This window comes from Salvelinus namaycush, chromosome 42 (assembly GCF_016432855.1).
Source record: "Salvelinus namaycush isolate Seneca chromosome 42, SaNama_1.0, whole genome shotgun sequence".
In the NCBI taxonomy this organism is placed as follows: domain Eukaryota; kingdom Metazoa; phylum Chordata; class Actinopteri; order Salmoniformes; family Salmonidae; genus Salvelinus; species Salvelinus namaycush.
Window position 1 is genome coordinate 8,720,888 of NC_052348.1, and position 25,386 is coordinate 8,746,273.

General features: G+C 43.6%; 2 protein-coding genes across 2 annotated transcripts in view; both read left to right on the forward strand.

The window, feature by feature from the left end:
* The window catches only part of LOC120034801 (zinc finger protein GLI4-like), a 320,522-nt gene that overhangs the window by 37,739 nt on the left and 257,397 nt on the right, over positions 1-25,386 (forward strand). The gene's annotated exons all lie outside the window — the stretch shown is intronic.
* LOC120034887 (DNA damage-responsive transcriptional repressor RPH1-like) lies at positions 7,566-23,770 on the forward strand. The gene is made up of 6 exons (XM_038981541.1): positions 7,566-8,065; positions 10,648-10,778; positions 10,979-11,161; positions 20,619-20,783; positions 21,192-21,303; positions 22,377-23,770. The coding sequence occupies exons 1-6, from the start codon at positions 7,783-7,785 to the stop codon at positions 23,336-23,338; spliced, it is 1,836 nt and encodes a 611-aa protein (XP_038837469.1). The 5' UTR covers positions 7,566-7,782; the 3' UTR covers positions 23,339-23,770.

The window sequence follows — 25,386 nt, forward strand, 5'->3', positions numbered from 1 at the left end:
GAAATGCTTCAGCGGTACCCATTGTCAGATGCGCTTCGCCCAGGCTGACCACCTGAAGAGGCACCGGAGTGTCCACACAGGGGAGAAACCCTACAGCTGCCCCCAATGTCACATGTGCTTCCCCAAGAGTGGCAACCTGAAGATGCACCTGAAGGTCCACACAGGGAGAAATCATTCGGCTGCCACCTATGCCTGGTCAGTTTCACCCATTCGTCCAGCCTGAAGAGGCACCAGAGGGTTCACACAGGGAAGAAATCATACAACTGAGAAGAGGTTCTCCCCAGCACCTTCTCAAGATACACCTGAAGAGAGCCCATTTACCTGTATGCACTGCGGGAAGAGGAGCTACCTCAGGATACACTAGCAGAAAAAACATTCCACTCAATAACATAGAAAGTAACCATTAAACTCCATAGCTTTCAACGTTTATATCAATTCCTTCATTAAAGACAAAAAAATGAATTCATTATTGTCAATAGAAAAGATCCACAGAAGCATTTGGAATAACGAGAGTAACAGATTTCAGTGTTGAATATTCCTGGGTAGAATGTTGAATCCAGACATTGTCTCTGAGTGTACAAACATTAAGAACACCTGACTAATATTGATTTATACCCCCCTTTGCCCTCAGAACAGCCTCAATTCATCGGCATGGTTCCACAGGGATACTGGCCCATGTTAATGCCAATGCTTCCCACAGTTGTGTCAAGTTTGCTGGATGGGTGTTGGACCATTCTTGATACACGCGAGAAACTATTGAGCGTGAAAAACCCAGCAGCATTGCAGTTCTTGACACACTCAAAAAGGTGCACCTGTTACCTTCTACCATGCCCCGTTCAAAGGCACTGAAACTATTTTTGTCTGGCCCATTCAACCTCTGAATGGCACACGTACAAAATCCTTCTTTAACCTCTCTTCCCCTTCATTTTTTGTTGAGATGTGTATGTGGTTTTCATTTGGTGTATTTAAAAACATTATTTTAATTCTAAGACTTTCATTGAGACCCTCTTTAGAATACATCACCTGATCTTACCCTATTCTGAATACACAGACAATTAGACTTAATAAATATACCTACGCTCTAACAAACACCTACTGTAAAATAGTTTAGTCAGGTTTGTCTGACTTTTGACTTATCATAGGTGACTCATATTTACCCACAACATATTTATGTCGATCATGATGGGCTTAACAACAATGAAGTCATTCTGTAACTACAGTATAGGTAAACACTTCATGTTGAAAGTGTGTTTATTATCTGTGTGTATGTACCTGAGGGAGTGTATGTCTGTAATCTGTATCGCCTGTCTCTTCCAGGAGGAGGAGGGTCCAGAGGTGCTGCTGGTGAAGGAGGAGGGGTGTGAAGAGGGTCTGGGGAACCCAGAGGGGACCATGGTCATGGAGGACAACCAGACTACACCTCCTCCTGAACCCACAGAGGAAACAGCTGAGGAGCACAGGACCACACACAGTCTCACTGAGGTGAAGCCACTGAACTACTGTCTGAATGGTATTAGGTCAGGGTTCACAAAGCCTCTCAGAGTATGAGTGCTGATCTAGGATCAGTTTGCATTTTAGATCATATTAAATAAGACTATTTAGACAGTTGGGAACCTGATCCTCGATCAGCACTCCTACTCTGATACTCTTTGTGGATACAGGCCCAGGTCTTGATTAATTTTGTCTTAAGTGTGGGACCATGCCTTTAAATTATCAAACCATTAAAGAGTGTTAAATAATCAAAATAACTAACACGTTTGTATAGTACTCATAGCAATCCCTCATTGCCCAATCCGAAGATGCCCCATAGCAGGGTGCTCATATCAGATTTCTTGATCCAACAACCTCTCACTCTGTATCTCTTACAGCCAGTAGACATGGAAGATGGGAAGCCTGATCTGCTGCTGGTCAAAGAGGAGACAGTAGAAGACGGACCAGAGAGCATTGATCTGCTGAGTGGACTAAAGATGGGGGAGCAAGGTAAGGGAGAAATACATATAGCCCACATACAGTAATAGATCTTCAATGGGAATAGTGATGCGCCTGATTTAATTTTTGTATGAAACAATATGAGTACTTCATTTATAAATCAACATCAATACAATTTGTATGAAATACAAATAAACAATATGATGCAACATAAGTCATAAGCTAGGTTTCCATCCAATTGGTGAAAGATTTGAATTAGAATATGATCAAATCTGCATTTTCCCACCAGTGGTGTGTTTCCAACAAACTGACTTGAGGATAAAAAGCCATGCGTAATGACGTAGTGCACATAAAAGGTACTTATTCCACTTTAGTTTTCATGTACCGAATAAAAATCAAAAATGAAATGCGTTTCCATCCCATTTTGAACTCTACTGATAGTTTTGTCACAAAAACTGTTGCGTTATACGCAAATATGCCCACTCTGGTCTTGAGGAGTGTGTTCTAGCCAATAGCTCGCAGATACAGTGCTGGTAAGCCAGCCTACATGATGAGATTTATGGATAAGAGCGAGATTTCTATTTGTTAAATGGGAGCCAAGCATCGACCATGTCACCAGAATAATTGAAAGGAGCGTCAAGCTGAACACTGCACTTTCACCACCCTGTGAAGTCCATCGTAACTTATTTGTATCTGTAATAAACTGGATGCTTTCCCAAGTGGTAGTGGGAGGACCACAAAACATCACGTGACTCCATGTTTATATCAATATTTTTGTATAATTCATTTCACAGACAAAAAGATCCCACCATGTCTAGCATATTTTGTTTTGTCAACTTTTGGAAGGTTTAACGACAAATTTGCTGTTTCCATCAGGCCATTTTTGTATCGTACATTTACTTTACTCGCATAAGCGGTTGGATGGAAACCTGGCTATAGACATCACCAGGCCATGTCTATGATATTTTTCTGTTGTCATGTTTAAGTCTGGATTGTAACATTTGCCTATAGGTGTTTGGTTGGAAGCTAACAGAGGCGACTGGGCTGCCATCTTAGATTCCCAGAACCAGAGTGGTGCAGCCATGGGCCCAGGGGATGACATCACTGAGCAGGCCAAGACCAGAGGCAACATTGTGGAAGTCAGTGGATGGGACAGCGTCCTCAGCTCTGGGCTGGGGAACAACACTGTTAAGCACAACCAGAAACAGACAGTTGAACACAAAACAACAACCGAGCAAAGTCTCCATGACAACAGATTTGCTGAGACCAGGGCGAGGCATAGATTTGGTCTGCAGGGACTGGGAGGTGTCCATATGGGGCGGGAGAGAACAGACACAGCCTCGGCTAGCGATGATCCATCCTGCTCCTATAGTTGTGATTCAGAGAGACTGACACCTCAGGTTACCCCCCTAACAGGTGCTTCCTTCAGCCTGCCTTCTATAGGATCTATCGACTGGAACATGGACCCAGCGACAACACAGACACTCCCTGGCCTTCATCCTCCTCACACTCTCCTAATGTTAAACCAGACCTCAGACAATGCCAGTGCCTCAACACTAAATGGCTACACAAGCCCATTGACAAATGACTGTAGTAGTAGCACTGTCAGCAGATCCGGTGGCAAAAATAAGTGCTTCCCGTGTTCGTTCTGTGGGAAAGCCTTCAGTTTCCCTAAACAGATGGAGATCCACCAGAGGATGCACACAGGGGAGAAACCTTTTAGCTGCCACCTGTGTGAGAAAAGGTTCTCCCACCAGCACCACCTGAAGAGGCACCTGAAGGTCCACACAGGAGAGAGGCCATTCGCCTGTACGCACTGCGGGAAGAGGTTCTCAGAGAGGAGCAATCTCAGGATACACCAGCAGAAAATGCACATGGCCCATGTGTAGAGTATAGTGACATGTGATGTAGTACTAGCTAGTTTGTTTGTAGTTAATTCTGTTGGTTTAGGATGTAGTAGGGAACTGGATGAGGTGAACTGAGGAAAGAATGAGTATGATGAGGCAGAGTAGATGATATGGTGATGATGTCTATAAAAATGCTTCACTGATAAAAAGTGACAACTATGACCATTTAGTTTGATACTGGTGTTTTATAGTGCCCTAATTCATGTTTACTTGACATAAAGATGTGTGTAATGTAGTGTTGAACTTTTTCCAAAAATATATTTTATCAAAGCGAGGGTACCAGATTTACAGAAAAGGTCAAGTGTTACCATAGTGAGAAGTTATTCTACTTGTCATATATTGGTTTGCAGAATAAAAGTGCTGTACTTCATGTTATGTGAGTGCATGACTATTTTGTTGAAATAAACATTGGACTCTGTGCTGACTGACTTGGTTATTTTTGTATCGTTGCAGGTACTGAATTTTCCTTCTCAGTCGAACCAAAACATACTTCATTCTTGAATCAACACATATGGAATTGTTTTTATAACACTCTCCAATCGCTCCATATTGTTAGGTACTTGAATCAGTGTTAGAAATGGGCTTGATCATGATTAACATTGTTATGTCATGTTTCTGTGTACAGCAATGAGTTTCTTATATAAACATTTATGCTATTCTGTACAATTTGTGTTTTACAGTCTGCAGTCCATGAGGACCTGCTGATATCCGGTGTTGCTGGCGGGAGAGACTGGACCTGTGAAGCAGCTGGTCACAAACCTGGCCCCGGAGCCGTTGCTCTTCCTTCCCGAGCCAGAACCAGGACACAACCGCAAGGGACAGAGACTCCACCACCACACTGAACAACCTCAGTCCTGGTGGTCATCAGAGAGATCTAGGCTCCAGTCAGGGATCAACTCTGCAGCCTAAAAACATTGTTTTTATGGACAGAGGCAACTCATTCCATTCTGAGGCTCAAGTATACAAGAAAGTACCTTTCCAAGCATTACTCCTGAACCTGTATAAGCACACATCAGCAACACCTGATCTGGTGCTGTGATTATGTGCATCCCTGAAACGGCAAAAGTAATCAGTTAGATATCTGGGCGCAGAACCATATATACTCCTGTAAACCAAGCCTAGTCTCATCTGGGACACCCTAGCCTCAACAGGCAGCCAGTTTAGTTCCAGAAAGCAGCTCCTGCCTATGTGAGTACATGGACTCACCTTCAATACTACCCTGATCAGCTTATACTGGGCTATCTGGAGCTTCCCCTTCCTAAGTTTAGATAAGCCCCCAAACCAGGAAGTACTAGCGTAGTCAAAATGGCATTGAATGAGGGCAGTAGCTAGCACTTACATGGAGTCCTTATCAAGCAGCTTGGACTTTCTAGCCAAAAACTTAGTCCTGGCATTAACCTTCCCTAGCACTTTATTGGCCACCCTCTCACCTCCCAAACTTCCATCAAGGATGCATCCCAGGTAGCTAACAGAGGTTTTAGTAGTCACCCCCTAACTCCACTCTGATTTCAGAGAACCTACTCAATTTAGGTCTGGATCCAAAAAGAATGGCCTCAGTTTTCCCTAAGTGCAGAGAGAGCTTATTATCTCCAAGACATTTTCTAATGTTAGTATGCTCTCCAACATAGTTTTACTTTTGTGAGACTCCAGAAGTGTAGTCATTCGCATAAAGGAAAATAATCTTTCATATCGTTAATATACACTAAAAACAGTAGAGGCCAAAGCACGCTCCCCTGCGGAATGCCACAACTCATTCGTTTTGCCTGAGACAGTGAACCATTAACCTCTACTACTTGCTCCCTACCTGATAAATAGGACTTTACCCAGCCTAGCGGGATGCTGCTTAACCCCAGTGCCTCCATTTCAGAGATTAGGAGACAGTGGTTAACTCTATCAAAGGCCTTTTGTAGGTCAAGCAGTACCATTCCACAGAGATTTCCCTCAATCTCTTTCCTGATGAAGTCAGTCAAGTAAAGTAGACATGAATCGGTGGAGTATGTTTTTCTAAAACCTGACTGAAAATCATACATTAGACTATGTTGACATATTCATAAATTTGCTCATGTACAACTCTCTCCAGGATCTTTGATGTTACACTGGGGATAGATACCGGCCTATAAATCCCAGGTTCAGACTTTATCCCCTTCTTATACAGGGGTATACCTTTAGCTTGTTTCATATCCCTGTGAAAGGTGCCTTGTTCAAGAGAGAGATTAACAATATGCTTAATACAAGGGCCAATTTGCTCAGCAGAATCTATAAGAAACCTTGCAGGAATATTATCCAGGCCTGTGGCTTTGGAGCATTTAAGCTCTGCTAGCATACTGACTATTTTGGCTGTTGCTACCTTTGCAAAAGTTAGTTTGGCTGAACCCCTAACTCTGCATAATAATTCTTGACTTGGTTGTTTCCATGCTAGCCAGCTTGCCAGTCCTGGTGGGCGTTCAACACAAGAGGTGGCTAGCCTATAACACAGCACACAATCCCAACAACACCCAAACAATGGCTAGAGTTCAAGGAGGGAGCTTAAAGACTAACCTGAGGGTGGTGGCTCCTGCTTCTACCTCTTCTGGTGTCATTGGGTCACAACGTGGGAGGCTGAATATTAGGACGGACGCAGACAAGCCGTACACCTGCTGCACGTGTTGGAGCGGTTCGTTAGGGCAAAATATTTGAAGGAACACCAAGGAGAGGCTCTTCAAGTGCAAACTATGAGCTTCACCTTCTTGACTAACCTTATCAGACATAGGAGTGTCCACAATGGGCGAAATAGGAGCAGTGTGACTTGAGATGTGCACAGGGGCTATCTGGGAACCATTCTGTAACTGACATTTAATCCTATAAAACCGTTTTTCCAGGTTACCTTTTTTCAGGTTCTCTCGAAATCACACTTTTTAAAAAAATAGAAAAACAACATTTTATGTAAAGACCACCTGAGGTCTGGGAAAAATAGAAGATATTTAGATTTGTTTGGGTGTAGGTACCGTTTAATGCAAATGTGCACCAGCAAGATACTATATTTTGGTTGTGATGTTTCTGTAGTGCTCATGTGATTGCAGAGTTTGCTAAACAAATGGCCACTGGATTGATGCAAATAATCAGGTAGTCATAGGCTACATTGTAGTTAACATTTAAATTAGGTTTTTGGGAAAGCCTTTCCATCTCTATCAGAAGGTTATCATTAGCATAATCGCTAACCGCTACACAAAGTGTAGGCATGGGCGCGCACACACACACGAGCATTCCTGTTTCAGGAAGTCGTAGAAAAATACGAATCACTGATACCTTTTAAATATCGTTGAATTACGTTTTAATGTATGGATTATGTGACACCGTCCGATTTTATAGGGCTCTACATATCATGTGAAGTGTCTTGGTAAGAGGATAATTAACACACCCCCCTCATTAATCATTTTATTTGAAACAGACTTGTCTGAATACCTGTTTTTAGAGACAGTAAACCTAGGCTAGAACAAGGACAGTTTAATATTTACCTTACGGAGGATTAAATAAAGTAATTATATTTTATATTCTATTCTTGCTGACACACTGTTCTAAAGAAGTCTGGGTTGAGTTTGGAAGATAGTGATCATGATTAGGATAGTTGATGTAAAACGTAATAAGCAGTACCGTAATTCAACAAACAGCGCGCATTCCTATTCCATTTAACCACAACATTTTAGCTATGACGCCAACCAATCAGATGCCTTCTCTTTAGTGCGAAGTTAAGCTAACGTAACCAGGTTTAGTGAACGGATGTGCAGTAACCAAGAACAAATTCCACGTTAGCGTTTTTGTTATTTAGACGTTTATTGACACCGTGGAACTCCAAAATATGACACATTTAACCGCGCAGTAGCAGCACATACTTGCCTCGGGTAGTCTTTAATTCGCGTTGGAGACGGAACTTGGTTGATATATGTTATCTAGCTAGCTGCTAACAACAATGGCGGACTGTATGGTTTTTCACACTCAAATAGCCTCCATCATGGAGATGCTAGCGAATGCAGCTGTGGCAGAGATCTGTAAACTCGTAGACGACGACTATGCAGTGTTTCGTTTGGAAATAACTCAAAGCCAGAAAGAAAACAGGGGGTTGCGGAGGAAACTACAGCTATTGGAACTGAAGGTGGCACGGGAGCGCGCAGAAAGGACAATACGAGAGCGCGTCCTCGCCAGTCGCCCTAGTAGTGTGAAAATCCTCGACCGATACAGAGGAATGGCAAGAGGTACATTTTGCATTAGGCTGAGGGGAGTGTCGCCTCTACACATGTGTTAAGATGTGTTACCCAGAATTGGGTATTAGTCAGTTTTGGATAGTTTTGTAAAGAAACAGGCAGGGAGTGCAGCTCTAACCCTTAACCTTCAGGTCCATTGCTCCGCAGAAATCGATAGTACAAAAAAAAAAAACATGCTTAAGTGGCAGAGTAGATATCCGCTATTTTAAACCAGGGTTCGCCACTCAACTCCCTCACAGGGTGCCTTTCTTGGAGTATGCAGCATTGCTAGTTATTGTTTATGACCCTCTCATGATAAATTATTTTAGTTATATTTTAACTGCTTTTAGTATAGACAGCACGAATTGACTGTCTGGACTCAGCCATGGTACACAGACACACACACCTTTAATCTCCATGTCTCTCTGCCACCCCCACGGCTCTGTGTGGTTTAATCCACCCTGTCATGGAATTTATGCGTGAAGGGCATGGGGCTTGTCGCTGTGCGTTGATGACATGACACCTGGGTCCTGCTGGTTATTAAATGGGATGTCTTCCTTACTCTGAACTGTCAGTGTCTGCGGGGTGGGCAAGTGGGGGGATGTGGTGTCATGTACAGTACCAGTCAAAAGTTTGGACACCTACTCATTCCATGGTTTTTCTTTATTTTTCCTATTTTCTACATTTTAGAACAATAGTGAAGACATCAAACTATAAAATAACACATATGGAATCATGTAGTAACAAAAAAAAGTGTTAAACAAATAAAAAATATATTTTAGATTCTTCAAAATAGCCACCCTTTGCCTTGATGACAACTTTGCACACTCTTGGCATTCTCTCAACCAGCTTCACCTGGAATGCTTTTCCAACAGTCTTGAAGGAGTTCCCACATATGCTGAGCACTTGTTGGCTACTTTTCCTTCACTCTGCGGTCCAACTCATTCAAAACCATCTCAATTGAGTTGAGGTCAGGTGATTGTGGAGGCCAGGTCACCTGATGCAACACTCCATCACTCCTTCTTGGTCAAATAGCCCTTACACATGCTGGAGGTGTGTCGCTGCAGAATGCTGTGGTAGCCATGCTGGTTAAGTGTGCCTTGAATTCTAAATAAATCACACCATCACACCTCCATGCTTCACGGTGGGAACCACACATGCGGACATAATCAGTTCACCTACTCTGCATCTCACAAAGACATGGCGTTTGGACCTGAAAATCTCAAATTTGGACTCATCAGACCAAAGGACATATTTCCACCGGTCTAATGTCCATTGCTTGTGTTTCTTGGCCCAAGCAAGTCTCTTCTTATATTGGTATCTTTTAGAAGTGGTTTCTTTGCAGCAATTTGACCATGAAGGCCTGATTCACGAAGTCTCTTCTGTACCGCTGATGTTGAGATGTGTCTGTTACTTGAACTCTGTGAAGCATTTATTTGGGCTGCAATTTCTGAGGCTGGTAACTCTAATGAACTTATCCTCTGCAGCAGAGGTAACTCTGGGTCTTCCTTTCCTGTGGCGGTCCTCATGAGAGCCAGTTTCATCATAGCGTTTGAGGGTTTTTTGCAACTGCACTTGAAGAAACTTTAAAAGTTCTTGAAATATTCTGGATTGACTGACCTTGGTGGACTTCATGTCTTGGTGGACCAAGTAATGGTGGACTGTCGTTTCTTTTACCAAGTAGGGCTATCTTCTGTATACCACTCCTACCTTGTCACAACACAACTGATTGGCTCAAACACATTAAGAAGAAAATAAATTCCACAAATTAACTTTTAAGAAGGCACACCTGTTAATTGAAATGCATTCCAGGTGACTACCTCATGAAGCTGGTTGAGAGAATGCCAAGAGTGTGCGAAGCTGTCATCAAGGCAAAGGGTGGCTACTTTGAAGAATCTCAAATATAAAATATATTTTGATTTGTTTAACACTTTTTGGGTTACTACATGATTCCATATGTGTTATTTCATAGTTTTGATGTCTTCACTATTATTTTACAATGTAGAAAATAGTAAAAATAAAGAAAAACCCTTGAATGAGTAGGTGTGTCCAAACTTTTGACTGGTACTGTAGGGAAGAGGAGTAGTGGTGCACATGCTCGCCGGCCAAGTACACGCACTGTTATGGATGCAATGTCCGACTCAGATCACTTCTGACACCAGTGTAATGAAACAGGCAAGGAGTGCGGCGCGAACCATCAACCTTCTGGCCCGTAGCCCTGCGGAAATCGACTGTGCCCCAAAAGTATGCTCAAGTGGCAGTCTATCCACGCTTATAAATCCAGGGTAGCTACAGTATGCAACAATACTTCCCCTGATTACTGAGCTATCTTGCACAATTAATTTTACCTTTACTTTACCAGGCAGGTCAGTTAAGAACAACTTCTTGCACAAAGAAACAATATCATATTCTATCCAAATTCTTGATTTACTGAATTTCCTATTTTCATACTCAATTAAAATAATGTGATGCATGGAATGGAACAATAAATAGTATATCAAGAAGTTATGAGAAGTGTTACCTTACATCCTTGCCAATTGTAGACATTGTACAATATAACTTAACCATCCCCTTTCCCTCAATCACTCTCTTAGGTGAAGGACATCTCGCTGGAGGCCACAGGAGCTTTGTGAAGCCAGCGGGACACAATACATGGAGAGATGACCAACCAATCACTGTTGATGAGGGTAGTGGAACCTCAACCCAGCACGTTATTGTGATAGAGGTTTGTGTCACAGTAAAACATTAAAAGTGACTACATCAGATGTGGCCCATTTTATTTCAGAAAGGCTCCCTTCAGCTTTTAATTTGCTTACATTTACATCCTTATTTATCTGCCATAGGGGAGCTTGTGAGACTTCCCTACTGCATTGTTATCCAATTCAACTCATGTACCGATAATAACCTCCTCTCTTCTTGTTTTAGTCTGCAGATGCAGAGGCTGCAGGTCCTGGGGTTAAGCTGGAGAGGTCTGAAGGAGAGGAGGACACACAGCACAGCAGAGACATCCAGTCTGGAGCAGTGGCTGGAGTGGCGCACCCTGTAGTCACGGAAGACCTCGCCACCGCTGCAGCGCCCCAGACCAGGACCGGACGCAGCATCACGGAGGTCAGTGGAACGCTGAACGCCGTCCTCAAGTCGGAGACTTTAACTGTAACACAAAGGCTCTTACACACGGGATCTGACAACAGGTCAGACCCAGAGAGACTGAGGCAGGAAAGGCTGGGCTGTCCTCCTCCTCCCGACTCTGAGTATTTACTTTATGGTAACCCGAGTTTGAGGAAGGTTCATTCCTATCGGGACTCAGATGACACGTTAGAGACTGGCAATGATCCGTCTTCTTCTTACACTACAGAGATGGGTTTAGAGAGACAGACTGATCCATCTAGAGGGGACTGGAACCGGTACAGTAGTAGTGTGTACTCTGAAGGTTGCCTAGATAAGCAAGGGGAGGTTATAGATGAGGTAACTGTGAAAGTGGAGGGCGACGCTCCTCTGACATGGAATGTAGACGAGACTCACTTAGTAGAAGGACACTCACAAGGCAGATATTTCTTAGATTACAGGGACAGCTTAGAGACAAATCCAAATGTCATGACCCACTCCCCTTTACAGGCGGTCAGGAATCGCAACCCAGTGTCGACGTCGATGGGGCCTTCCGATTCACACAGCAGTGTCCTTTTCGATCAGGTATTGAACTCAAACGACAGGGCTAGAGCCCAGGCTCAGGAAGGGGGAGACACATCAGGCAATACTAAAGAGAAACGGTTCCTCTGCATGTTCTCTAATAAAGACTTCAGCTGCCCCCAGAAAGGGGTGATCCACAAGAGGGTTCACACAGGGGTGAAATCTTTCAGCTGTACCCAGTGTCATATGCGCTTTGCACAGTCCGGCAACCTGAAGAGGCACCAGAGGGTCCACACAGGGGAGAAACCATTCAGCTGTACCCAGTGTCAAATGCGCTTTGCCCAGGCTGGCCACCTGAAGAGGCACCAGAGGGTCCACACAGGGGAGAAGCCCTACAGCTGCCCCCAGTGTGAGAAGAGGTTCTCCCACCAACACCATCTGAAGATGCACCTGAATGTCCACATGGGAGAGAGGCCATTCAGAGAGGAGACACCTCAGGATACACCAGCAGAAAAACCATTCCACTCTAACATAGAAAGTAATCATTTCACTCGATAGCTTCTGATGTTTAGATCAAACCCTGCATTTAAGAGAAAGATATTTGTTCATTGTCAGCATAAAAATATCCATAGATGCATTTGGAATAACGAGAGTAACAGATTTCAGTGTTGAATATTCCTGCGTAGAATATTGCAACCAGGCATTGTGTGATTTATAAGGCATATAGAAGTCTATATGCGTCTAAAAAGTCTTACATATTGTGTTTTACTCTGTAGGCAATATGTTCACAAATGCCTATTTCATTACTTCAATTTAACTACTTTCCCAATACATTTTTAATGAGAAAATTAATGCAGTTTATCACATTATCATGCCGATTGAGACGTGTCTGTGTGTTTTTCATATGGTGTATTTAAAACTTGTTTGTTTAAATAATAAACACAAAATGGGACTTTTCATTCTAAGACTTTCATTTACTCTCTTTAGTATATATTACATCTGATCTTACACTATTCTGCATACACCGACAGCGATTTATAACCATTATACTCTTAAGGCCTACTAAATATACCTACACATACCCACACACTAACAAACACATACTGTACACGTCAAAATAGTTTAGTCAGGTTTGTCTGATGATGACTTTTGCCTTATCATAGCTGACTTGTTTTTACCCACAACATCATATTTATGTCCACCATGATGGTTTTAACAACAATTAAGTAATTCTCTAACTATCTAAAATATGATGGGGTCATTGCTGCGAGCCGGCAACCTTCTGTGAGCCGGATGGCACCGCGATCGTTTCTCCTTCTTCCTCCAAGGCACTCCAAATCAGAATCACTTTTATTCGCCAAATATAAACTCAGCAAAAAACGAAACGGCCCTTTTTCAGGACCCTGTTTTTCAAAGATAATTCGTAAAAATCGTAAAAATAACTTCACAAATCTTCATTGTAAAGGGTTTAAACACTGTTTCCCATGCATGTTCAATGAACCATAAACAATTAATGAACATGCACCTGTGGAACGGTCATTAAGACACTAACAGCTTACAGACGGTAGGCAATTAAGGTCACAGTTATGAAAACTTAGGACACTAAAGAGTTCTTTTTAATGACTCTGAAAAACACCAAAAGAAAGATGCCCAGGGTCCCTGCTCATCTGTGTGAACGTTCCTTAGGCATGTTGCAAGGAGGCTTGAGGACTGTAGATGTGGCCAGGGCAATAAATTGCCATGTCCGTACTGTGAGACGCCTAAGACGGCGCTACAGGGAGACAGGATGGACAGCTGATCGTCCTCGCAGTGGCAGACCACGTGTAACAACACCTGCACAGGATCGGTACATCCGAACATCACACCTGCGGGACAGGTACAGGATGGCAACAACAACTGCCCGAGTTACACCAGGAACGCACAATCCCTCCATCAGTGTTCAGACTGTCCGCAATAGGCTGAGAGAGGCTGGACTGAGGGTTTGTAGGCCTGTTGTAAGGCAGGTCCTCACCAGACATCACCGGCAACAACGTCGCCTATGGGCACAAACCCACCGTTGCTGGACCAGACAGGACTGGCAAAAAGTGCTCTTCACTGACGAGTCGCGGTTTTGTCTCACCAGGGGTGATGGTCGGATTCGCGTTTATCGTCGAAGGAATGAGCGTTACACCGAGGCCTGTACTCTGGAGCGGGAGCGATTTGGAGGTGGAGGGTCTGTCATGGTCTGGGGCGGTGTGTCACAGCATCATCGGACTGAGCTTGTTGTCATTGCAGGCAATCTCAACGCTGTGCGTTACAGGGAAGACATCCTCCTCCCTCATGTGGTACCCTTCCTGCAGGCTCATCCTGACATGACCCTCCAGCATGACAATGCCACCAGTCACACTACTCGTTCTGTGCGTGATTTCCTGCGAGACAGGAATGTCAGTGTTCTGCCATGGCCAGCGAAAAGCCCGGATCTCAATCCCATTGAGCACGTCTGGGACCTGTTTGATCTGAGCGTGAGGGCTAGGGCCATTCCCCCCAGAAATGTCCGGGAACTTGCAGGTGCCTTAGTGGAAGAGTGGGGTAACATCTCACAGGAAGAACTGGCAAATCTGGTGCAGTCCATGAGGAGATGCACTGCAGTACTTAATGCAGCTGGTGGCCACACCAGATACTGACTGTTACTTTTGATTTTGACCCCCCCTTTGTTCAGGGACACATTATTCAATTTCTGTTAGTCACATGTCCGTGGAACTTGTTCAGTTTATGTCTCCGTTGTTGAATGTTGTTATGTTCATACAAATATTTACACATGTTACATTTGCTGAAAACAAATGCAGTGAGAGAACGTTTATTGTTTTGCTGAGTTTATTTGTATGTACATGAATTACAGAAGTCCTGAAGCCCAAGGCAAAACATTACGACTTAGTATCTATCTTGTCCAAACAACTTAGTATCTCGTTCAAACTACTTAGAATCTTGTTCAAACAACTTAGTGTCGAGTTTGAATGTCTTAAGTTAAGAAAGTAGTTCAAAAGAGCTACTAATTCATTCAAACGAGAGAATTGTTACTTTGTCTAATTAGGCCTTAATTTGTTATGCAGCTTGTCAGACCATGTAATGGTTGCTGCAACCATTCATTCACTGATTCCATTAGTTGATATGATTGACAGTTATTTGATAGCCTAAAGCATGGCTGCTTTTGAATGCCAGAGAATGTAAGTGGGCGAGTGTGGAGCGAGGAGCAGAGCGTAATGGAGATTTTTGTTATTTTTGTCGGCGCTGTTACTGCACACGACTACACTGTCTGTAAGACTGTAGTACTCAGGCAACTGATTGATCAGACGTTCTATAAGAGACTCACTACAAACCCCACAAAACAGCGTTTGGCTGTAATCGAACAGACTTGCATCAAGGGCATGCACAATGGTGATATCACCAAAATAGAATAACAGATTATTGGTGTGTAAAAACAGCTCCACACCGGTAATCTGCAGTCCCTAAAATATTGTTTAATTATCTAAATCCCCAAATGGACAGGACAAATCTTCCTTGCGATATCAGACCTGGTTTAGCAGAAGGCATGAAGCTCTCTGTTCAGCGTCAGGTAGCCTAGTGGTTAGAGCGTTGGACTAGTAACCAAAAGGTTGCAAGATCAAATCACTGAGCTGACAAGGTAAAAATCTGTCGTTCTGTCCCTGAACAAGGCAGTGAACAAGGCACTGTTCCTAGGCCGTCATTGAAAATAAAAATGTGTTCTTAATTGACTATCCTAGTAAAATAAAGGTAAAAAAAAAATGCCCTGATTGATAAATATGTATTGTGACACTTTTGTTTACCGAAGACACAGACATTTTTTAAACTTCTTCCAGCAAATAAAAACGACTCCACTCAATATTATTCCACTCATGTTCCACTTGTCGTGGAAAATTGCAAGATTATGTTATAATGCTTGTTTTACATTATAATAGTTGTTACATTCGACAGAATAGAGTATTGTGTGTGTGTGTGTTCCACTGAGGATGGGCCTCTATGAGATAACACGGACAGAGGAGATTTACGATGTCTTTGGGGTGATAAAACCTAAAGAGCATTCCAGATAACATGAGCTAATGGTTCTGTTCTATGCCGTACCAGGGAGAGACGGTTACCTTTTGGAGTGAGGGGGCCAGACACTGGTCTTTACAATGAGAACTTTTGACACAGCAGTAACTGTCTGCTATGTTTTATAGATATCTTTCATACAAATCTTAATCTTTGTGAACTGTTCCTAAGATCTGTGGTTCGTCAGTGTAAGTTGAGAGGGGTGTATCTTGGCTATAAAAGATCTTTGTACTTTTCTGGTGGTACTTCTCAACGATTCATTAGAAATAGTGAATTGTTGAAAGTCAAATGCTATTGCTAAGCTTATTATTATTAAAGATGTAGTTTAAGTGTAACTCTGACTGGTGTGTAGTTTGTAACTCTCCTCATTTGGTAAAGCAGAAATATGCCACCACACACTTCAGGCAGATCCAACAGGATGTTCACTTCTGCCTGCTTGCTTACGTCAGCCACTAGCTTCTTCCTTGCCACTCCTTCAATGCTTAGTAGCCCCAGGGCTCTCCAGAGTGATTGTCCTGCGAAGCCCCTGCAGCCGACCTCAACCAGGTTCTCCATCCATTCTGCTGACTCTCAAGGATGAGGGACTGGTATTTGAGTTACCACTCATGTGACAACTCCATCCTCTCCTCCCAGGGCACTGTGAGCTTGATGAGGACCACCTGCTTGGTGCCTCTAGACGAGAGAACGATAACCATCGGTCAGACCTGCTTTGCAGTAGGAGAGCACATACTCGAGATAAGCTGGTCATCCAAATATTGTGCAGCTGGGCTTTTTGCCAACCCCCACATGTGGAGGTTTGTTGGTGCGGGCAAAACATTGTACACAGAGCAAGCCAGAAACTTAATCTGCTGCCCTTTCATGTTCCAGATGTGTTGCCAGGTGAATGCCCTGTCTCGCATACTCTCTCGACGTGTCCAGCTGCCCTATTTTTTCATGGCTACTGCTTTGACATGCCTGCTTTCTTCCTCAGCCATCGTGATCTCCCTCTGCACCATGCCTCAGCACTCTGCTTTCTTCCAGCTTGACCTGGTTCTGCATCCCAGACCCAGCCTGCCTTGGTCTACCGACCCAACAATGCAGAGAGAAAGAAAATTGAGGAGTAATATAAAAATAAAACACGTAATAATAAAGGTAATAATAGATTCACAATGAGTAACGATAACTTGGCTATATACAAGTGGTACCAGTACCGAGTCGATGTGCAGGGGTACAAGGTAATTAAGGTAGATATGTACATAACTAGAAATAAAGTGACAGACAGTAAGCAGTAGCAGCAGCGTATGTGATGAGTCAAAAAAGTTAGTGTAAAAAGGGTCAATGCAGATAGTTCAATGGTTAAACAAATAGCTACCTGGACTAACTATTTAGCAGTCTTATTGCTTGGGGGTAGAAGCTGTTCAGGGTCCTGTTGGTTCCAGACTTGGTGCATTGGTACCGCTTGCTGTGCAGTAGCAGAGAGAACAGTCTAAGACTTGGGTGGCTGGAAGCCTTTAAAAAATGTATGGCCTTCCTCTGACACAGCCTGTTATTGAGGTCCTGGATGGCAGGGAGCTCGGCCCCAGTGATGTACTGGACCGTACGCAATACCTTCTGTAGCGCCTTGCGATCAGATGCCAGGCAGTTGCCGTACCAAGCTGTGATGCAGCCAGTCAAGATGCTCTCCATGGGGCAGCTGTAGAACTTTTTGAGGATCTGAGGACCCATGCCAAATGTTTTCAGCGTTGTCGTGTCTTCTTCATGACTGTGTTGGTGTGTTTTGACCATGATAGATCCTTAGTGATGTGAACACAGAGGAACTTGCAGGTCTTGACCCGCTCCACTACAGCCCCGTCGATGTGAATGGGGGCGTGCTCGGCCCTCCGTTTCCTGTAGTCCACGATCAGCTCCTTTGTCTTGCTGACGTTGAGGAAGAGGTTGTTTTCCTGGCACCAGACTGGCAGGTCTCTGAATTCCTTTTATGCTGGCTGATCATCGTCGGTGATCAGGCCTACCACGTCATGTCATCGGTAATCTTAATTATGGTGTTTGGAGTCGTGTTTGGCCACGCAGTCGTTTTTTTTTTTTTTTTTTCTTCATCTTTATTTAACCAGGTAGGCCAGTTGAGAAGTTCTCATTTACAACTGCAACCTGGCCAAGATAAAGCAAAGCAGTGCGACAAAAACAACAACACAGAGTTACACATAGACAAACGTACAGTCAATACCACAAAAGAAAATAAAAAACAGGGAGGATGAACAGGGAGTACAGGAGGGTACTAAGCACGCACCCCTGAGGGGCCCCTGTGTTGAGGGTCAGCGTGGCGGATGTGTTGTTGCCTATTCTCACCACCGGGTGTTGAACGCTGAGCTATAGTCAATGAACAGCAGTCTTACATAGGTCTTCCTTTTGTCCAAGTGGGAAAGGGCATTGTGGAGTGCAATAGAGATTGCATCATCTGTGGATCTATTGCGGCAGTAGGCGAATTGGAGTGGGTCCGGGGTGTCTGGTATGATTGTGTTGATGTGAGCCATGACCAGTCTTTCAAAGAATTTCATGGCTACAGAAGTGAGTGCTATGGGGTGATAGTAATTTAGACAGGTTCCCTTGGCGTTCTTGGGCACAGGGACTATGGTGTTCTGCTTGTAGGTGTTACAGACTGGGGTCAGGAAGAGGTTGAAAATGTCAGTGAAGATACTTGCCAGCTGGTCATCTGCCCTGTGGCCCTGTGAATGTTAATCTTGTGACCAGTCTTTCAAAGAATTTCATGGCTACAGAAGTGAGTGCTATTGGGTGATAGTTTTTCCATTTATATTTTGAGGTTGGGCGTTAGCACGTTCGCATGTGGGGTGCACTGATTCGTGTCACCTCATTAGTCAGTATGTATTCCACCTGTGCTGGCTTGTTCATCTCGTTAGTCCTAAGGTTAGTCCTGAGTTTGAGCAATCTCTTCCAGCTCCTTTTCATGCCTGGGGTCGCTGTGAACTCCACGAAGGTGCTCCTCCACCTCTTCCTTCGTTGCTTTGAGCTCTCCTGATCTTTGTCCCCCAGGGGTTTTGATAGATACTGGAAGGGTAAAGTCTGTCCTCCTCTTCATCCGCCTCCTTCTGTCCCTGCGATGGTATTCAGCTTGGCACAAGGTCTTAATACGCGCCCTCAGATTGTCTCAGATGTCCTTCAATGCTGGTTTCTCTCCCTCCCTTGCTTGGTGAAAAGCCTTCTTCAGCCGCCGCAGGTCGCGTCTTAGGGTTGTTATGTTCTTCAGATGTCGGTTTTCTCTTGTCTTGATGTTTTTTTCCAAAGCTGTCAGCCCCTATGCTCCAGATGATAGTTGACATGGCTCGGATTTTCTTCCCTACATCTCCAGCACTTGATCCACGTCTCGGTCGAACATGTCCCATTCCTTCTTTGCTGACGCAGCAGGCCATCTTAAGAACGATCGGGACTTAATGATCGTGTACTCTGATAATCTCCACCCGGCACAGCCAGAAAAGGACTGGCCACCCCTCAGAGCCTAGTTCCTCTCTAGGGTTCTTCCAAGGGAGTTTTTCCTAGCTATTGTGCTTCTGCATCTGCATTGCTTGGGGTTTTAGGCTGGGTATCTGTATAGCACTTTGTGACAACTGCTGATGTAAAAAGGGCTTCATAAAATAGATGTTATTGATTGATTGATTTCACAGGCTCCTTCCTGGTCTCTCTTGTGTTGTTCTGTACATATTGTCTTGTATGTTGCGTGCCTTCCCTCTCCTGTGTGTCCTCTGTCTCCCCTGGTGCATCAGGGATGTTGCGATCGCCACCCCTTTTGTAATGCGCATGGCGATTCTGGGGACTGTAGTTTGGCTCCTGCCATGGCCTCTCCTCCGTCTCACCAGGTTGCCCTATGCGTTGCACATCCCTATTGGGTAGTGTACACTATATCCCTGCCTGATGGATTTTCAGACCTCTCGTTTTGGCAAATCTTCACACATCAGTAGACCCTAGATAAATTGTTTAGCTGTTCGGTTGTCCTTCATGAGTGGTCATAACATTGGTCTGTCCTGTACGTCGATCATTCTCCCCCGCTTTCGACCGAGAGTGCTATCTTATTAGGTATCTTTCCATAGCGATTGATAGTGGGTACCTTCTTGGGAAGGTTGTGCTTAAGCCTGCCAAGAAAGATCTTTAATGTTATGGGGCTATTTTGCTTCCACTGGTCCTGGGGATCTTATGGTCAACTGCATCATGAACTTTACTACCAGGACATTTTAGCCAAAAACCTGGTTGCCTCTGCCAGGAGACTGAAACTAACCCCAAGCAAATAAATCCTTGTTAAAAAAAAGCAATTCTATTAGTATGAAATAATATAATTTTCCCAGTTTTGGGAGCATATAATTTAGCTTAGTACTTTTATTTTATACAGTCTTTTTTGCTCATATTTATTAAGAGTGCCAATAATTTGAGGTGACTGTACATTTGCATGTTCAGGAATTTTACTTGGTGAAATGGTATAGGACTGAAAAGTATTGGGGATGGGTAAACATTCCATGTTGAAAGTGTGCTTATTATAGTGATGGGGGAAAAATCAGTACAGTTACATATTGGGATATTATTTTGGGCAATACATCGTATCGTTTTGACTATCACAATATTATTTTTGCGCTGGTTGGCTGTACCTGCACCAAAACTCCAGTATGTTTCCTTCATAGCTTGTTCTCCATCTTTTTTTAAATAGGGAGCCAATTTGTTTTTCTCATGGTTCTCTCTGTTTGGAACATCAAATCGCAATATCGTATCGTGACATCCCTGGCAATTCCCAGCCCTAGTTTATTATCTGTGTGTGTACGTACTTGAGGGAGTGTATGTCTGTGTAATTTGTATCACCTGTCTCTTCCAGGAGGAAGAGGGTCCAGAGATGCTGCTGGTGAAGGAGGAGGGCTGTGAGGAGGGTCTGGGGAACCCAGAGGGGACCATGGTCATGGAGGACAACCAGACTACACCTCCTTCTGAACCCACAGAGGAACCAGCTGAGCAACACAGGACCACACACAGTCTCGCTGAGGTGAGCCCACTGTGAACTACTGTCTGAATGGTATTAGCTCAGGGCCTGTATCCACAAAGCCTCTCAGAGTAGGAGTGCTGATCTAGGATCAGTTTATCCTTTTCATTAATTAATAAGATTAACACATAAGATAATTAATAAGATCATATGGAAAGATCCTAGATCAGCACTCCTACTCTGAGACTCTTTGTGGATACAGGCCCAGGTGTTGATTCATTTTGTCTTATGTGTGCGACCATGCATTTGAATTATCAAACCATTTTAATGAGTGTCAAGTAATCAAATTAACTAACATGTTTGCATAATACTCATAGCAATCCCTCATTGCCCAATCAGAAGATGCTCCATAGCAGGGTGCTCATATCAGATTTATTGATCCAACATCCTCTCACTCTGTATCTCTTACAGTCAGTAGACATGGAGGATGGGAAGCCTGATCTGCTGCTGGTCAAAGAGGAGACAATAGAAGACAGACCAGAGAGCATTGACCTGCTGAGTGGACTAAAGATGGGGGTGCAAGGCAAGAGAGAAATACATACAGCCTACATACAGTGCCTATAAAAGTATTCATACGCCTTGACTTATTCCACATTGTGTTGGGTTACAGCCTGAATTCTAAATAATTTTTTTCACCCATATACATAATGACAAAGTGAAAACATGTTTTTAGACATTTTAGCAAATGTATTCACACCCCTGAGTCAATACATGTTAGGATCACCTTTGGCAGCGATTACAGCTGGGACATTTATAGAATACATCCTACCTAGTTTGATGTTTCTGTGACAAACGGTGAATTAGTTATTGATTTATACCGCTTCAAAATGGCATTTGATAGATTTTGATGTATTTCTATCAAGTCAAAACTGGAATTTTTCATCAAAACAAAGGTTGTAAAAGTATGCTAGACATTTATAGAATAAATCATACCTAGTTTGATGATTCTGTCATAATCAGTGAAAACCAGTGAAACTGTTTCAGATGCAAAGTGTTAGCCATCCTGATCAGCTTACTTTAGCTAGCAGTAAAACGAACGTAACCGTCAAAAGGCGGCAGATGACGTGTGACGTCCACAGGCAGGAGCGAACTCTGTCTATACTCCTGCCTATCCCATTACTTCTTTCATGCCAATACGCATTTATTATTTGAGTGCAATGAAAATTTATGGGACATATTGACACATGAAAGGCAGCGAAGCTCTCTGCCTGCCTTTTGGCGTCTGTTAGCTGGCAGTATAAGGTAGAAAAAACCCACGCGCAAGTCATGTCAATGCCTTGCATTGAGTTGGGAGTTTTGAAAGGCTGGAAAAAGGGATACAGCGAGGCTGCCTTTCTCCCTGGCCTGCTTGCGCATTTTGTACCAGATCACTACACACTTCCAAAATGAAGATGACAAGACACTGCCTACCCTGAATGCATGTCACGGCTACATACAGTAATATTTTTTCTACATTCATAAAATTAAATCAATGCATCTTATTTTTACATACAAAACACACGTTATAATGTATGAACTTGACCAGGTAATTGACCAAATATCCTCCATGTATAGAGTTTTCTGACATATTTTTGAAGTCTATTTTCTAACCTGCAGATTGTTGGCTGGAGGATAACAGAGGAGACTGGGCGGCCATCATGGATTCCCAGACCGGTGCAGGCAAGGGCCCAGTGGACAACATCACCAAGCAGGCCAGGACCAGAGGTGACATAGTGGAGGTCAGTGGATGGGACAGCGTCCTCAACTCTGGGCTGGGGAACAACACTGTTAACCACAATCAGAAACAGACAGTCGAACAAAAAACAACATCTGAACTTAGTCTCCATGGCAACAGACTGGCTGAGACCAGGGCGAGGCGTAGATTTGGTCTCCATGGATGTGGAGGTGTCCGTATACGGCTGGAGAGAACAGACACAGACTCGGCTGGCGATGCTCCATCCTGCTACTATAGTTGTGATTCAGAGAGACTGATGGCACCTCCGGTTAACCCCCTAACAGGTGCTGCCTTCAGCCTGCCTTCTATAGGATCTATCAACTGGAACATTGACCCTGCGACAACACAGACACTCCCTGGCCTTAATCCTCCTCACACTCTCCTAATGTTAAACCAGACCTCAGACAATGCCAGTGTCTCAACACCAAATGGCAACACAAGCCCATTGACAAATGACAGTAGTAGAGACAGAATCAGTAAAGGTGGCAGCGCCAAAGAGAAGCGCTTCCCGTGTTCGTTCTGTGGGAAAGCCTTCAGTTTCCCCAATCAGGTGAAGATCCATCAGAGGATGCACACGGGGGAGAAACCATTCGGCTGTCACTTGTGCGGGGACAGCTTCTCCTATTTATCTAGCCTGAAGAGGCACCAGAGAGTCCACACAGGGGAGAAACCATACAGCTGCCCCCAGTGTCAGAAACGGTTCTCCCACCAGCACCGCTTGAAGATACACCTGAAGATCCACACGGGAGAGAGGCCATTTGCCTGTACGCACTGCGGGAAGAGGTTTTCAGAGAGGAGCTACCTCAGGATACACCAGCAGAAAATGCACACGGCCCATGTATAGATTATTGTGACATGTAATGTAGCTAGTTTGTTTGTAGTTAATAGCTAGTTTGTTTGTAGTTAATTATGTTGGTTGTGGATGTATAAGGAACTGGATGAGGTGAACTGAGGAAAGAATGAGTATGATGAGGCAGAGTAGATGATATGGTGTCTGTAAAAATGCTTCAATGATGAAAAGGTTGATATTGGTATGTTATTATGAAATAATGATAGTGCCTTAATTCATGTTTACTTGTCATGAAGTAGTGAAGATGTGCGTAATGTGATGTTGAACCTTTTCCAAAGTCTTCTAAAATTAATTTGATCAAAGCGAGTCCACCAGATTTAAGGAAAAAGGTAATGAGAAAAGTTATTCTACTTGTCACATGTATTGTTTTGCGTAACAAAAGTACTGTACTTCATGTTTGGTGAGTATATGCCCATGTTGCTGAAATTAAATACAACCTGACTCTGTGGTGACTGACTTAATTTTGTATCATTGCAGGGACTGATTTTCCCTCATCTCAGTCGAACCAAAACATTATACTTAATTCTTAAATCAACACATGGACATTTTTTTATAATGAACTCCAATGGCTCCGTATTGTTAGATAAACTATACAGTGCATTCGGAAAGTATTTAGACCCCTGCCCTTTTTCCACATTTTGTGACGTTACAGTCTTATTCTAAAACTTATCAAATATTTTGTTTTTCATCAATCTACACACAATACCCCATAATGACAAAGCAAAAACAGGTTTTTAGAAATGTTTGCTAATTTATTAAAAATAAAAAACAAATACCTTATTTACATATGAATTCAGACCCTTTGCGATGAGACTCGAAATTGAGCTCAGCTGCATCCTGTTTCCATTGATCGTCCTTGAGATGTTTCTACAACTTGATTGAAGTCCACCTATGGTAAATTCAGTTGATTGGACATGATTTGGAAAGGCACACACCTGTCTCTATAAGGTCCCAGAGTTGACAGTGCATGGCAGAGCAAAAACCATGCCATGAGGTTGAAGGAATTGTCCGTAGAGCTCAGACAGGATTGTGTTGAGGCACAGATCTGGGGAAAGGTACCAAAACATTTTCTTAAATGGAAGAAGTTTGGAACCACCAAGCCTCTTCCTAGAGCTGGCCGCCCGGCCAAACTGGGCAATCGGGGGAGAAAGGCCTTGGTCAGGGAGGTGACCAAGAACTCAATGGTCACTGACAGAGCTCCAGAGTTCCTCTGTGGAGATGGGAGAACCTTCCAGAAGGACAACCATCTCTGCAGCACTCCACCAATCAGGCCTTTATGGTAGAGTGGCCAGACGGACGCTACTCCTCATTAAAAGGCATATGAGAGCCCGCTTGGAGTTTGTCAAGAAGCACCCAAAGGACTCTTGGATAAAACCAAGATTTAACTATTTGGCCTGACTGCTAAGCGTCACGTCTGGAGGAAACCTGGCACCACCCCTACGGTAAAGCATGGTGGTGGCAGCATCATGCTGTGGGGACGTTTTTCAGCGGCAGGGATTGGAAGACTAGTCAGGATCGAGGGAAATATGAATGGAGCAGAGTACAGAGAGATCCCTGATGAAAACCTGCTCCAGAGCGCTCAGGACCTCAGACTGGGGCGAAGGTTCACTTTCCAACAGGACAACGACCCTAAGCACACAGCCAAGACAACGCAGGAGTGGCTTCGGGACAAGTCTTTGAATGTCATTGAGTGGCCCATCCAGAGCCCAGACTTGAACCCCATCGAACATCTCTGGAGAGACCTGAAAATAACTGTGCAGTGACACTCCCTATCCAACCTGGCAGAGCTTGAGAGGAGGATCTGCAGAGAAGAATGGGAGAAACTCCCCAAATACAGGTGTGCCAAGCTTGTAGCGTCATACCCAAGAAGACTCAAGGCTGTAATCGCTGCCAAATGTGCTTCAACAAAGTACTGAGTAAAGGGTCTGAATACTTATGTAAATGTGATATTTCTATTTTTTTTTTTATATAAAAATGTAGAACAATTTTGTCTTTGTCATTATGGGGTATTGTGTGTAGATTGAAGAGGGAAAAAACAATAT